This window comes from Colletotrichum truncatum (genome assembly GCF_014235925.2).
Source record: "Colletotrichum truncatum strain CMES1059 chromosome Unknown Contig_0007, whole genome shotgun sequence".
Lineage (NCBI taxonomy): Eukaryota > Fungi > Ascomycota > Sordariomycetes > Glomerellales > Glomerellaceae > Colletotrichum > Colletotrichum truncatum.
In genome coordinates, this window is record NW_027222404.1 from 2,860,467 (window position 1) to 2,875,989 (window position 15,523).

Consider the following 15,523-nt stretch of genomic DNA (forward strand, 5'->3'; position numbering starts at 1 on the left):
CCCCGACAAATGGAAGGTCAGGCCGGGTTCCGCTGGTGACGGTCTCCTCGGGGCCATCTCAAGCCAAATCGGCTGGCCGGGAGTCGAAGGAGATGCCGTCATCAGAGCATAGGCCATAGGCCCAGATTTGGGGTCGAACGGACCTCAGTCTATGATAATGATGTCAAGGTTTGTGTTCTTAGTTTTGTATTGATAAGACTCAGATGTTCCGATCTCATTGTGTACTCCTTTTTCGTAAGTCAGGGGTCTAGACCATGCCGTTGCTTTCTAACCCTGCCACAACTTCCATGAAGGGAGAAACGCCGAAGAAACCTCTGCGGCTCGTTATGAGGATTGCTGTCTTCCGCAATGACACAATGATGTTTGATTAGCATGAACCTTCCGAGCAGAGCTGGGTCCTTGATCGTGAGATTTTTCTCCTGTATAATGATGTATCCGCGGCCTGCGTAACCACCCGACTCACTTGACGTAAAGAATGAAGTTTACCTGTCTGCTAACGGTGTTCCAATCGCAGTAAACGTATTCTGCTGATGTAGAAGAGCTGAAAAGCCAACAATGGCGCCATAAAGGCTATACGCCGGGAGTAACTTTCAAGGACTACCGAGAACGGCTAATAATGCTACCAAGGCTCGCTGGATTTGCCTGTATAAGGCTATATTGAAACAGTTAAATGACCTGACATAGGGTAGCTGCGTTTGCATTGGTTCCGAGATGAAGGCAACTGAGAGTGCGAGGGGAGGCGCAAGTGCCATGCTTCTTAATATCCTTAGTACATCATACGAAGAACTTGTGTAGTAATTTAAATACTGATCGTTCAGGGTCGCTTCTTTCGCCAATACCGTTTGCTGCTCTCTGTCGTAGCGACACTATACATGGCGTATGCAAAGTCTGCTGATCTTTGCAGGGCAAAAAGTCGATAGACGGGATATAAAAACTCACCTGTTCATCTCGCTCATCACCCAGCACCGACAGACCACTATTAATACAAGTAATATATTTCATCATCATGTCCAAGGAACCGTCTAATCCAAGGCGCTATGCAATCCCACCCAAAGGGCCATTGTATTCCCAAAAGCCAGAGCCCAGAGCCCGGTCCATCCCATGCAACCCCCTCAAGACCTCAATCTCGTACCTCACACCCTTTAAGACTCCGTCTCCATCTCCAAGTCCGGATCGACCTCCGTCCCCAAATCCCTCTCTTCAAGAAACCTCCTCCCGATAAGCTCGTCAGGTAGGTACTCCTGCCTGACCCGGCCGTCGCGATAATTAGGCGGATACTTGTACTCGGCGCCGTACCCCATCTCGCGCATGAGCCTCGTCGGCGCGTTCCGCAGATGCAGCGGCACAGGCAACGCCGCGACGCCGGGCTCCTTGAGCGCCGCGTACGCATTATTCAGCCCGCGGTACGCCCTAGTGCTCTTGGGAGCAAGAGACAGGGCGACGGCGCAGTGCGCGAGCGGGATTCGCGCCTCCGGCATGCCGATCTGCTGCGCCGCCGTGTAGGCGGCCGTCGCAAGCGGGAGGAGCGTATTATCCGCCAGGCCGACGTCCTCGGACGCGATGACGACCATCCGCCGCGCGACGAACAGCGGGTCCTCGCCCGACTGGAGCATGCGCGCGAGGTAGTACAGCGCGGCGTCGGCGTCGGAGCCGCGGACGGCTTTGTGAAAGGCCGAGATGGTGTCGTAGTGCTGGTCGCCCGCGCGGTCGTACACGAGGGTCTTTGTGAGCGACGCCTTGATGTCCTCCTTTGTGATGCCCGGCCGCGTGCAGAGGGAGAGCGCGAGCTCGAGGAGGTTCAGCGCCGTGCGGGCGTCGCCGTCGGAGAATGCGGCGAGGTACGTCACCAGCTCGGCGTCGATGAGCGGGCTGGGCAGCGGGTCTCCCCCTACCTTGCCCCTATTTCTGTTCTCCTCTTCGATGGCGCGGAGCAGGATGCGCGCGACGTCCTCGTTGGCGAGCTTGGAGAGGGTGAAGGTGCGGCAGCGGGAGAGCAGGGCGGCCTGGACGCGGAAGCTGGGGTTCTCGGTGGTGGCGCCGATGAGGGTGATGGTTCCGGCCTCGACGGGCTTCAGGAAGACGTCCTGCTGGGCCTTGGAGAAGCGGTGGATCTCGTCGCAGAAGATGATGGTCTTCCTGCCCGTGAGAGCGAGCTCGTTGGCGGCCTCGGCAAAGAGCTTTTTGCACTCTGCGACGCCGGAGCTCGTGGCGTTGAGCTCGATGAACCTCGACCCGACGCTCTGAGCTATGCACCGCGCGATGGTCGTCTTGCCTGTGCCGGAGCCTCCCCAGAGGATCATGCTCGGCACGCGGTCCGACTCGATAAGGGACCGTAGGACGCCGTGGGGGCCTACGAGATCCTGGCCGCAGACATCGTCGAGTGTTCGGGGTCGCATACGTTCTGCCAGCGGCGCGGAGCGTGCCGTCTTTGTGCGTTTCGTGACGGGGCCCGTCTCGGGGGGTGTTACGTCCTCCTCCCTCTCTTCGGCCGCGGCGACGTTGGCAGTGGCAGTGGCGTTGCCGAAGGGCGAGGACATGGCTCCGGGGCCATCGTCGAAGCTGCGCTTTACGCCTGCGGTGGGACGGGCTGTGTTCGCGGGGGTTGCGAGGACCTTTGTAGGGGGCGCATGGCGCTTTGCGGCGGGGGTCTGGAAGAATGTGGACGCGGGACGTTTAGCTTGCGAGGAGGATAATGTTGTCTGAGTGCCACCGCCGTTGCTCTGAGTCGCTGCTGGAAGAGGAGGAGAGGAGGTGCGGTCGGGGTTGAAGATGTGAGAGGCACATCCGGAGTCGATATGTGAGTTGATGAGGGCCTCCTTGACGGGCTTATTGCAGATGGGACAGTCTACAGCTGCCATTTTGGAGGGAAGAATGAGCGATTCTGACGCATGCGAAGAGAAATGTTAGCAAGACGAAAAGAGATAGTAGCGAGTGTCGGTGGGAAAAAAAGAATGCCAATGGCAAACCTGAATGCAGAAAAAAGAAAGACAGACACACACGCGATGGTGAAATTTCCAGCAATGACGCGCCGCAATTGAGTTGAGCTCTCGAAAATCTTAGTGGGGCCGGGATACCTCGCTCCGCATCACCCGACCCGCCGGGGGCCCTGTCAGTAAGAGAGGTTTGGTGCTGTGGCGGGCGGCATTGAACTGTGGGGGATGCGGCACTCGGTTAACTCGGAGATACACTGTGCCATGCCATCATATCAATGGGGACGAACAAGATGATCTCATTGAGGGGATTGCCGAGAACAAACACTAGATTGAATTGCTGTCATCACTTTATTGTTTATGTAGTATATCAATTGATATATGTATTCACGCCCAGACCTAGGTCCGGGTCCTTCTCGTAGGTATCATTACACCTAAATTAAACGCCTTCCAATGCCGTGCCCTAAAGTCCCCAATTTGATGCTCGGAATAGAACGTGATGTACACGACGACGCCCCGACTGACTGTAATGCGAATGCCGTCTACCGTATCGTCTTTTCTGTCTATAGAAACGACCGCGGTGCTGAGATTATATAGATTCAACGCAGGTCACCAGCCCGCCTCTCATACCATGAAAGATTCTCCGCAACCACACTCCTCCTCTGTTCAAAAGTTAGTGACTGCTCATAACTTCTAAGGGGATACAGGAAAAAGACTCACTGATGTTTGGGTTCTTAAACACAAACCTCTGGCTGAGCTTGTCCTCGACCCAGTCCATTTCGCTGCCGATGATGCTGAATAGCGCCTTGCTGTCAATCAACACCTTGACACCATCCTGCACGACCTCCTCGTCGAAGCTGCCGGGCTTCTCGACGAACTCGAGGTGATACGCCAGACCCGAGCACCCTCGGTTGCGCACGCCGACCTTGATGAGCTTCGGGTCGGGCTGGTCCAGCAGCGCGCGCAGCTGCTCCACGGCGGCCGGAGTGAGCTTCATCGCCGCCTTGCGTGCGCGGAGCTTAGAGCGTGGACGTGTCGGCTTAGCAGCCGGAGCGGTTGTTGACGGCGACGTCACCGCGGCGGCGGCAGTAGCTTTGGGGGCTGTTGTGGAGGTATTGGTTGTCGTCGTCGTCGCCGTCGTTGTCGATGACGCAGTGGCAGAGGGGGAGGGAGATGAGCTGGGCTGGTGGGAGGAAAGCTGGGACATCTTGGGAGGTCTCGTCTCGTTGACCCTCGGAAGAGGATCCGGCTGGGCGATTGAGCCCTCGGCGCCGTCAGCACGCGGAGGCGGGGGCGCGTTGTTAGGGTAGAGAGGATAAGACTGGAAGGACGGGCTGCCGTAGGCGCGGCGAGCGAAAGAGACCGAAGGTGATGATGCGCATTGCATGGCGGTGCACGACCGGCGCACGGCAAGTCTGCCGAGTATCCTAGGGGCGTTCATATTGGATGTGTGTGAGTGGGTTGTTGATTGATTTCTAGGTGGGCGTCTCAGCTGTCGACGCCGTCGGTGTCTGAGTGTTGTTTTCCCGATGCAATCTCTGCTTGGGGGTCGAACGAAGTAGGAGGAGTAGAGTTATTGGGAGAGAGAAAGAGAGAGAGTATGACGATGACGAGAGAAAAACGGTGGGAATTGATGTTTGTAAGATCGGAGGTTTTTTTTCGTTCGGGTCGGCGGTGGTAGCGGGATTGGCAATGGACACTGGGAATCAATGTGTGGCTGGCCTCGGAGTAGCGAAGAAGAAGCTGGGGGCCCTGGAAGGGGGAAAAGCTCAGGGTCATTTGACAGATTTGGTGGCTCGAAATGGTGGTGGCGCGGCTATGACATGGCCACTGCTCCCGAGGGAACTGACCAATGGGAGGCCAGTAATTTGTCAACGGCCAGAGGGGCTGACAAAGCAACCTTGTTGGTTAGTGTACATTGTTCTTGTACTTTGTACTTTGCACTTGGAGACTCTTTCACCTTGGCATATCGAATGACTCTTTTTTTTGGCCTTTGTTTCTGTTACCAAAGACCAAGACATCTTGACACCTTGAGAGCTGAGGCATTATTCATTTTGGGCTTTCGTTTTTTATGAATTACTTGGGATTTCCATGTTATGAAATAACAGGAATTGAGCAAATAACCCACGCCACCTCGGCTTCTATTCCGACCAACCTTGTCAACTCGGATTAACACATCATTAACATCACCAACACCCACAAGTATCCATCTCATCACCAAAACCGATGAGATTCATCCCAGTGTCATTAATATTCATACAATCTACCACCTCCTCACCTCTCCACTAACCCCCTAACATCAGCAACCGCCGCCCTCGCCATCTTCTTCAACAACGTCCTGTCGTTCGCCTCCCTATACCTCTCCCACGTATCCAACCCCTCCTTGGCCTGTATACTCAGCGTCTCGTACCCCTGCTTAATAACCTCCGTGACCTCCACGCTCGTCAAGTTCCCCTTCTTCCTGCCCCCCTCGCCCAGCATCTCCTTATAATGCGTGCTGACGCTGATGAGCGTGTCGATCGAGTTGCTCTGCCTCTTACCCAGTTGGTAGCTCTCCTTGAACTTCACCAACACGTCGCCCGTCTCGACTACCTTGTAAAACAGATCGTCGTACGCCGCGGGGCCGGGGAGGAACGCCTCGCCCGCAGAAAGCGATAACGCCAGCAGGTTCACGACGTTGTCTACGAGCAAATCGATCTGCGAGAGATCCTTCAGGTCCGCCACGTACGTCGTTAGGAACTTGATGAGGCTGAGGAGCGAGCGGAACAGGTCCGCCCAGTGGTACGCCACGCGCGTTCGCGACCGCGACAGATACGAAATGATGCGCAGCATGATACCCACGCACAGCGTGTACATGCCAACATCGAGCCTCCGCCGGAGGTTATGTGTGATGCCGTCGACCATGGTATCCAGCACCGCAGTCGCCAGGATCCTCTCGCCCCTTACGAGCGGCAGATACGGCTGCCTCTGCCGGCACAATCTGACTGCCGTCTTGGACTCTTCGCTGCATATCCGCTTACAAAGGACCGGGTCCTCAATCAGCAGGCGGAATACCATCAGGTTGAGATGGGAGTAGTGCGTCGTCCGCAGTGACAGGTGCGCGTGTTGTAGTAGGTAGGATGTGAGCGACGTGAACGCCGCGAGGGGTTGTTCCTCGCCCTTTTCCGCGGGTAGCGTCGCGAGGTTGAAGCAAAACAGCTTGTTCGCGTGTGTGAAGTCATATGTCGCCAGTAATATCGCCGCTTCCTCGCCCGGCCTGTCCTCTCGTCAGCAATCCCCCCCAAGTCCACGGGCTACAATTCCTCCACGTACAATTTCGTAAACATGGCCTTCATCGTCTCGGCATCGTAGACCGGCTTCTTCTCCGGCTTGGGGCCCCTGGCCACGGCTCCGAGCCCAATCATCCGTAGCGTGCCGTTCAGCGTCCAGCCCTCGGGCAGGTCGTCCTGGACGTCAATGTACTGCGTCCTCAGAGTCTGACACGTCTCGCCGACGCATCGGATAATCTTCTTGATCGTCGCCTCGTTGACGAAATCGTTAAGCCGCATCTGATACGGGTTCTGGAACTCGAATTTGTTGTAGTTGGCCAGGAGGCCTAGTAGAGTAAAGGGGTGAAGCACGTGGTTCGTCGAGTCGGCGTCTTGGATGAACTGCACCAGTCAGCAAAGCCCCCTCCTTTCTCCTAAGCTCTCTCGACGCCAGGGGCGCCTACTTTCATAACAGCCGGGAAGAGATCCCGCTGGATCAAGTACGTCAGCAAACTCGTCTGGTAGGCGCCAGCCGTGACGGCCAACACGACGTCAACAGCCTTCTGCCGCAATTCCACTACACCCCGTCAGCTGCCGGTCCGTAAACCTGCCCACCCAAAACCTCAATCTCGCTCTCCTACTCACAGCTCTTCCCGGTCCTTATAATCTGATCGAGGGCGCCCACAAAATCCGTAAAAATCGTATCGACGTAATCGATGCCCGCGAGCACGTTGATGATATCCGAACTGGGATGCGCGTACTTTTTCGATAACGCCGAGCTCAAAAACACACTGAGCGTCTAAACAACCTACTCTGTCAGCGACAAACCACATGCAAAAAAAAAAAAAAAAAAAAAAAAAGGGAAAAGGGACTAAGAAAGACTCACGTCGAGCGCATGCAAATCCGCCACGCCCTGGCCGCTCTTTACAGCCGCAATGGCCCTGGCGAAAAGCTCCCTCGTCTGTTCCTCGAGCGCCAGCATCGCCGACGGGCCCAGGCCGTCCAGGATCTTCCTCAAAGCCGCGCGGTCGGGGCGGAGGAGGAAGAACTCGCGCCAGAAGCCCTCTGAACGCTCATCCTCGTCGTCGTCGTCATCCTGTCGGAAACCAAGCGGGTCAGTATTATTCGTTGTGACGAATCGAAGGTCCGGTTCGACGACGATTATAACCGGATGTACCGGGCAAGGACCGGATCGTAGGGGAGCTGTCGTCGGCGCAATACCGTGCTGCGGGACACAACAGCGGGAGAGAAAATCAAACAATGCAACGCACCTTGACACGGGGGTAGTTAGCTCAAAAATCTCAATTGCAGATGCACCTGGCAAGCCGACAGGCAGCGGAGAACAAGGGAAGCTCGAACCTTGAAGAGCGACTCGTAAAGCTCGACGATCTTGGGCTTGAACACCTCGGGCGGAGGCTGACGGGTGAGCGGTGATGCCTCCATTCCCGGGGAGACGACAGTTCGACGTGGGGAGGGTATCTTTTTTCCTGACTGGATACGTAGTAATGACGGAGATTTATCGTCGTGGTCGTAGTCGTGCCGTTCCAAACGTTGGAAACAAGAATGCGGCCTCGGTGGGAGTTCCGGTCCGGGGCGAGTATGGAGTAGCTTTGGAGCTGGCAGCCGGGGGGGACCAAATGCGCTACGCGGTCCGATAAGAGAAAAAAAAAAAAAAAAAAGAAAGAAAGATGGTAGAGAGAAATGTAAAGGGTAGTTCAGGGGTTACCACTGTGTTTTTCTCCCCACGCACTGTTTTCAAGATGACTACGACTGATACAAAAACAGTGTCAATGCATCTAAAGATCAACGTAATGAGCACATGCCTCGGCCCCAAAACAAAACTAGGGACACTTTGTCCGCCCAAATCAAACCACCCATGAAATCGTTTCAAGCACGGGCTCGTCAAGGGACGCGTCTCGAACAGCGTAGGGCTGATGGCTTGATTAAATCAAAAGGAAATAAAATACGGATACAATGTCCTCGTAATCGCGCGTTACGAGGCAACCCCAAACTGAGACCCCCCCCCCCCCCCCCCCCCCCCGGGACGCGGGATGGCCTGGCCTGGCCTGGCCTGGGGAGGGAGCTCGACTTTTGCTAGTGTACATGCAGCTCGCCATACTACTACGTAGTACGTAAGCTGTAGCTGTCTGTACCCGTACCAGGCAATCTACATGTGCTATTATTATCCTCACTGCGGGTCACTCAGGGGACCCATCTCGGCACCGAAAATATAGGGGGGGGGGGGGGGGGATGCTGGTCCAAGATTACAGCAATACGACTTCACTGCCAAACCACTAGCAGACCAAACACCAAGACGATCCCAGTATCATCGAATAAGCCTTCTATCGAGGCAGTGTATATATCAATACAACATCTGTAAGTCTGTATATCTGTAGAACCGAGAAGAAAAAAAAGGCCACGCCAGGCCTAACCACGACATAATAAAATACCCATTGCTCGCTCAAGCACAATACAATCGCCCAATGCCATCGTTACAACTGGTATATGCAATTGGTGTGTACCCAAGACCATCCCCCCCCCCCCCCCCCCCCTCCATTTCCATCTCCAATATCCCATCTCCAATGCTCGCTGCGCTTTCCACGCTTTGCCAACATACCAAGACAAAAGAAATGATATAAAAAACAGATAAAAAAAAAGGTAATAATACTAGTGGTAGTAATAAAATGTTTCCAACGCCCCTCGCAATGCCCGAGTGTGTCATCCTTTATATACAGACCATCCCAACCCCGCCGTATAAATTATATAGCTCATTGACGGTTTGTATGGTCGTGTGTTTTATGTTTGTGCGAGTACGGTACGGTTTCCGGTAAACAGGCCGTTACTGCATCACGCTCTGTCGCCACCGCTCGATAGACTGCATCTGGCCAGGCTGCATCTGCATCTGCATTTGCATCTGCTGCATCTGTTGCATTTGCAAGGGCGTCATGCCCTGCTGCATACCCATGTTCATTCCCATCGGTTGCATCTGCATTGGCATGCCCATACCGCCGCCGTACGGGTTCATGTTCATGTTCATGTTGTTCATGCCATTCATGCCATTCATGCCGTTCATGCCGCCCATGCCCATGCCCATACCCATGCCTCCAGCAGCATAGCCGTTGTTGGCGTAATTACCGTACCCGCTGGTCATCGTCGGCTTGTTGGCCATCTGGGTGACGCCCGCCTGGCCGATGAGTCCGCCGTACGCGGGCTGCTGCTGCTGCTGCTGCATCATAGGCTGCTGAAGAGGCATACCGTAGCTGCTGAAAGCCATGCTGGATCGGTTCCAATTGGGATTCTGCATGCCCGGGTTTGGCATGCTGGCGCCAACTCCGGCGTTGCTGGACCGGACGGTATCGATGAGGCCTCCTCCCGTGCCGTCGTTGAACTGACCGTTCCTGTAGCCACCAGTACGTTGCACATTGGGTGCGTCGAGGGTGGTCGGCATCTGCGCGCGGACGGCGGCCAGCTTGGCATCCTGGGCCTTGACCTTGCGCTCTTCTTCTTGCAGCCGGCGGTGCTCGTTCGCGTTGGGGTTCTCAATGATGGGGTGGTTTCCGAGGACAGAAGCCAGGCTGTGACGCTTGCGAATCACGGGTATCTCGGCCTGCGGTGCCGGGTTGGGACCACCTCCCATCATCATCTCGCGCTCGCGAGCCTCACGCTCCGCCTGGAGTCTCTTTCTGCGCTGGCCGAGAGTCTCTTCCTCGGGCGGCACATCCGCCTCCTTGCCCTTGTCTCCGTCCTTCTTCTCCTCCGAGTCGCCAAACTGCGTGAGCATCTCGGCGGAGAAGGCGTGGCTAACGGGGCGGGCCTTGGGCAGGTTGTTGTGTTCGGCCTCTTCCTTGGCTCTGAGGCGACGCATACGCTCGCCGAGCGTCTCGCCCTCGACTCCTTCGTCGTCAGACTCTTCTCGCGGCATGACGCGTTCAGACGAAGGCATGCGGTTAAGAGCAAGTTGGCTCAGACCAGCATTGAGAGTAAGGTTGCTCCTCTGCTTGGCCAGAGTCCTGGGCGGCTCCTGGCCCTGCAGACGTGCACGACGAGAGCTCAAGGGCTCATTTTCCTCCATCTCGCGGCGCTCCATCAGACCGATGGGACGGTTCATGTTGGCCAGGGCGCCCTGGTTGGCGTACAACACACCCAGAGGCACCTCTTCGTCCTCGGAGCTGTCGTCTCCCTGGTTGCCGGCGTCTTCCCAGGCCAGGGCAATCTTCTTGCGCTCGCGGTGCCTCTTCTGCGCCTCGGCAACAGCATCGAGCTCGAGCAGCGTCGAGTGCATGCCGCCTGGAATGGCGCTGTTGGGCATTTGCGTCCGCATCTTTGCCTGGTACTTGCGCAACTGAAGCTCGGCGAGCAGTGTCGTCGGAGGTCCGTCGAGGACGTGGGCGAACTCGTCTTCCTCCTCTTCCTCCTCCTCCTCTTCTTCCTCGTCCCGCTCGTCGCCAGAATGCTCGCCAGACTTCCTCCGTCCGCCGTCGACGTTCTCGGTCAGACTCCTGCTTTCCTCGCGCTGTTGAGCCATTGAGTTGGTTCGAGATGTATCGGCAGAGTTCTTGCCAAAGGGAGTGATGCCTTTCTTTTTCCTCTGCGAGGCAGCCCTGTGCTCCTCGGGCAGCAAGGCGCCCGGTGCAGCGGACTTCCGTTTTTTCTTCCCGTCCGGACCATACACCTCTGAACCCAGCTTGCCGGCAAAAGCATGGTCGGTAAACGCGCTGACGGGGGCGTTGGCAGATGCATCGAGAATACTGTCCAGCGTCGCCATGGCCGAGCCGTCCTTCATCTCAATCTGCGGCGTCGTAGACGGCAGGTCGAAGAAGGCGCTCGCACGCAGCTGCGGCGGGATATCGGATCCCCTTGGCATCTTCGACTTGCGACGCTGCTGGACAGGCGGAGGAGGCTGCGGCATCTCCTCGGGCTCGTCGGCAGCCAAGAGGCTGTCCTTCTGCTCGGCCGGCACCTGCGAGTCAATGGGCGTGGCCGCGTCCTTGATGGATGCGGCTCCAGACCTGGACCCTTCCATGTCGCTTCCGAAGGTGGTCATTCCGTGGCCTGCTAGCGGATCGGGCAGCCACATCTTGGACTCGCGCACGGGCGGGGCCTCTGGGTTCTGCGGTAGGTATTCGGCCTTGCCAAATCCAGGATGGCCCATGGCCTGGAGCACCTTGGAATGCCTTGCGTTACGGACTTCGGTCTTGGGCTTCCTAGACAACTTGGGGGGCAGGTTGAGCATGGCCGGTACACGAGCGGGATAGTACAGCATCTCCTGACCGGTGAGCTCGTCAAAGTACGACTGCGGTCTGACAAAGTTCGCTCTCGACATGCGGGGCACGCGAGGTTGCGGCTCGGGCTCTGGTTCGAACTGTGGCTCGGCAATGTCAGGCATCGGCATGGTCTTGGGCTTGGGCGGAGGCATTTCGTTGTAGCCGCCCTCACTCTGCTCGCGGTAGTCAAAGTCACCGCGCTCCGAGTATTGGTCGGGCTGGCAGTGCACACCGTCAAAGTCTTCAAAGGCGTTCTTGTGGTCAAACGTCGCGGTCGACCTCGGGGTCGCCGGTCTGTCGTCGGAATGTTGCCTGCTGCTCTCGCCGCCGAAATCCAAGCCCAGGCCTGACGAGTCGTGGTGCATCTGGCCGCCAATCATATCATTATACGAGGTGGTGCCACCATCTTGTTCGTAGTGTGTATTGGGCCGGCGAATTGTGGCATCGTCGTCGGCAATAGGGGCCCGGTCGGCATCGTCGAGGGCGCTCTGGGTCAGAGCAACGGGTTCGGACTCGGCAATCTCAGCCAACGAGGGCTTACCAGAGCGAGCGCTCCTCGCGGAACCCTTCCCGGGACCGTGGCGCGACATGATCGCATCGACATCGATCTCGGGACGGCCGCTGGCCGAGTTCTTGGACCCGGAGCGCATGCGACCGGTAAGGGAGTGGTTGGGCGACATGATGTAGCCGCTGGGAGAGTAGCCGCCGAGGCGGGCGGCGTTGTTCAGTTCGACGATGGAGGCGACGGGAGGGATAACGCGAAGGGGGCCGGGTTGAGAAACGGGCTCCTCGACGGGGGATTGAGAGGCGGCGACGCTGGCGGCGAGAATAGAGGAGCGACGACTGTCTGAGCGCTTCAGTTCTCCATGTAAATCGCGAATGGCGTCCTCGATGGAACTGGTCATAGACAAGCGCTCTGCTGTCTTTTCGAGGACGGCTACGTTACCGACGTAGGCACCTGATCGGCAGTTGAGATCAGGAACAGGGTGCTTGAGAGTGAAAGAACCAGAATCGGAAGTAGTTCGCACGATGGGTTTCGCAATAGGATGAACGATACTGGAAGCGGAAGAATTACGGTGGTGATTATGGTGTTGTTGTTGCTGCTGCTGCTGATGCAAACTTTCTTGAATCTGGGAGATGAGGCTGCTGTTGGATCTCAGGGACGAAGTGGAGATTTGGCGGGTAAAAGCAGCAGGTGCGGATGCAGCCGAGAGCGGGCTCGTGATGGAACTCGTATTCGGGGCAGATTTGTGATTGCTGCTATTCAGGTCGTTGATATTTTTTGTACGAAGAGCCAGGGGGGCGATGGGCTGGATGGGAGGAGAAGAGTGGGAGGGTGATTGTTGGACTTGGGCCTGGGCTTGGGCTTCGGCTTGGGTGGCCGGGGACTTGGGCGATGCTCCAGCGCTATCTGGGGTGGTAGCGGTGTTGGTTGTAGCGGCTGTGGTATCTGTAGCGGCACTGTTGCCCCTGGCCACCTGCAGCGGATCAAGGGACAACGGCGTCGACCCGGCATAGCGCTGGCGCGGGTTAATCCGCGAGAGTCTGTCCTGTTCTTCTTCCTCGTTTTCCCTTTCTGATTCCTGCAGCTCTGCAGTATTCGCATTTGTGTCGCCCACATTCTTCACCACTTGCTGGCTCTGGCTGGGCGGCCGATAGAGATTCCACTGCGGCTGGCCATGTTCCGCCGAGGATGACTCTATTTTTGCTGTAGGTGCATCTTGGTCGCGTGCACCCGAGACATTTTGTTGCTTCTCCGATACCCTAGTCTCTGCTGATCCCTCCATGGCTAATGTCGCAGGCGATGCGCCGCCCATGTTGGAATTAGTCTCCTTTCCAGAAGCCGATAACGAAGATGATGTTGTCGCTGCTGGTGGTGGTGGTGGTGGTGGTATTGATGTTGGCGAATCTCGTTTGACCTGCTTATCGAGGCTGGAGCTATCTTGACTCTTACTGTTCCAATTCCTGTTGTCAATGTCTCGGTCGTCTAGAAAATCGCTGCCGAGAGATAGAGGCGTAAATGAGGACTCGGCGAGGGCGAGATAGTTGAAGGGGCTGGGTGTCGCGGTGGTAGATACAGATGGCTGCGAAGACGAGGAGGCGGCATCATTTGTGGTATTTCTGGCTTTATCACCTGTTACTCCTTGTGCTGATGCTGCGCCTGTGTGTGCAGCAACAGCAGCTTCACTGTCGTCCGAACCCGTGGAGGAGGTCGAGGACCTGCGGACCGACATGTAAGTTGTGGCCGCCATCGGGGGCGGTGGAGGAGGCTGGAGGAGTTGAGTTTGTGTGTCGCAGGCCTGAGCAAGGATAGTTTTGGAAAGCTTGCTACCGCTGCGAGTTTGCGACTTGAATTGTCGAGGGCTGGTGATGATGATGATTTCTTGGGACGGCGTTTCCGAGTTGCGGTCCCAGCGTGGCTGAGGTGAGAGTCTCGTTTGTTGGTGTTGTACTTGGTGCGCCTCCGATTGACGATGGTGACCTGGGCGTTGTGGGGGTGGTTGGAGGGCTTTTTTCCCCTTTGGTTTGCTGTCTCGTATTCCCGTTTGCCCTTTTCTTTTTCTTCTCTTCTTCTTCTTTTTCCTATTCCGAGTTCCCTCTTATCCGGTAATTCCCATTTGGTGTTGTTCTGGGGTTATTCTCGTGTTCCGAAATTGGGCGGGGGGGACTCTTCGGCCTCTATTTTTTTTGGCCTTGTATCTTGTCCCCAATTGCAGTGTCCTTTTTTTTTTTTTTTTTACCTGCAGGGTCGAGAACAGTGACGTAGGGCGCGAAACGTGGAGAGTTGCCAAAGAGGGCCTCGTGGTAGCATTCGTCTGGGTCTAAGAGGCGTCAACTGGGGGTTTTGGGGCCGTGTTGAGCGTTTCGAGACTCCGAAGAATAGACGAAATTGTTACAGTAGTCAAAAAAGGGAGTATACACAATAAAGCACGGCAGTCTAGAGATCTCCTGCAACAAACTGCGCCACCAAAAAGGAATGGAAGAAAAAAAAAAAGGAGTGTGAGTAAATAATGTCCGAGAAACCGCTGAAAATTCGGAGTGCGGTATGCAGCAGATATTAAGTGAATTGAGAGGGCCAGAGACAGAAAGTGGACAGCGGAACCAGGTTGGTAAAGTAGTGATAATAGCGCGGCCAGTGGGTGGGCAGAGAGGTCCAAGGCCCCGGTCAGGTAGGGTATCAGGTCGGACGCAGGGTGATACCCCGAGAAATCGACAGACACCACCAGAGAGATAAAGGTAGAGGGACGACGGGGAAGAAGGGGGGGAATAAACCTGGGACGATGTCGGGGGTAGAAGGAATAAACATGGAGGGAATATGCCAAGTATCTACACACCCTCAAGCCAAGGACAGATCCAATAGGCGGAGGGTGATTACTGACATCAAAAAATACAACAAAAATAAAATAAAATAAAATAAAATAAAATAAAAACCAGAAAAATAGAAAAACAGATACACACCTTTCACTCCAAACAACGTGTGTTTGTTACCCCAGAGCAACGAAGCAGACCAGACCAGGATCCAGTTCTGAGGCTAGACTTGATAGACCTCTACGGACCTAGGATGGGAGGGGTCTGTGGTTGTTCAAATACGAGAAGCCGGGTCCCCTCTCTTTCCGGTACGGTTTTTTAGTTCCTGGTATCGTCGGTCCAGGTTCCTTGTTCCTCTCAAAAAAACGAACAGTTGACTAGTAGCTAAGCGGCTCGAGACGCACATACACACACAAGGTGGATGTGGATGGGATGATATCCGCCCAGAACAGCACAAATAGGTAATGACCATGAAAATTGCCCCGAATAACGGCTCTTCGTGGGGGGGGGATGTAAGATGGGTGGGCTGAAGGGTCGATAGTGTAAACTCTGCCGTCCCCAAAAAGCCGTTGAAAGACGCAAAATAAGATCCGACCAAATAATGAGCAGAAAGGTTAAAAACGACACGCGAGCCTTTGACAGGTGTGTCGTAACAAGGCCGTCCCCTGGAGTGACTCGTGGCAGTTGGGGTGGAGGAGGAACTGGGGGTTGATGGGAGAGACGAAGGAGATGCCGGAGTCGTTCCTGAATAGGACGGGGGATGCGCCGAGTG

The 15,523-nt window shown here is 55.8% G+C and overlaps 4 protein-coding genes across 4 annotated transcripts; all 4 read right to left on the reverse strand.

Moving 5' to 3' along the window:
• Window positions 1-1,142: 1,142 nt before the first annotated feature.
• On the reverse strand, window positions 1,143-2,858 carry CTRU02_211199 (DNA-dependent ATPase MGS1; the record flags this gene model as incomplete). The annotated part of the gene is made up of 1 exon (XM_070205586.1): window positions 1,143-2,858. One exon carries the CDS (start codon window positions 2,856-2,858, stop codon window positions 1,143-1,145), a length of 1,716 nt encoding a protein of 571 aa, XP_070060829.1.
• A 696-nt stretch (window positions 2,859-3,554) lies between these two features.
• CTRU02_211200 (iron-sulfur cluster assembly accessory protein) lies at window positions 3,555-4,371 on the reverse strand (the record flags this gene model as incomplete). Its single annotated transcript, XM_036720225.2, has 2 exons — window positions 3,555-3,592; window positions 3,651-4,371. 2 exons carry the CDS (start codon window positions 4,369-4,371, stop codon window positions 3,555-3,557), a joined length of 759 nt encoding a protein of 252 aa, XP_036587968.2.
• Window positions 4,372-5,204: 833 nt separating this feature from the next.
• CTRU02_211201 (uncharacterized protein) lies at window positions 5,205-7,621 on the reverse strand (the record flags this gene model as incomplete). Its single annotated transcript, XM_036720226.2, has 6 exons — window positions 5,205-6,186; window positions 6,243-6,580; window positions 6,643-6,755; window positions 6,824-6,977; window positions 7,065-7,274; window positions 7,496-7,621. 6 exons carry the CDS (start codon window positions 7,619-7,621, stop codon window positions 5,205-5,207), a joined length of 1,923 nt encoding a protein of 640 aa, XP_036587969.2.
• Window positions 7,622-9,017: 1,396 nt separating this feature from the next.
• On the reverse strand, window positions 9,018-13,694 carry CTRU02_211202 (uncharacterized protein; the record flags this gene model as incomplete). The annotated part of the gene is made up of 1 exon (XM_036720227.1): window positions 9,018-13,694. The coding sequence occupies one exon, from the start codon at window positions 13,692-13,694 to the stop codon at window positions 9,018-9,020; it is 4,677 nt and encodes a 1,558-aa protein (XP_036587970.1).
• Window positions 13,695-15,523: the final 1,829 nt, after the last annotated feature.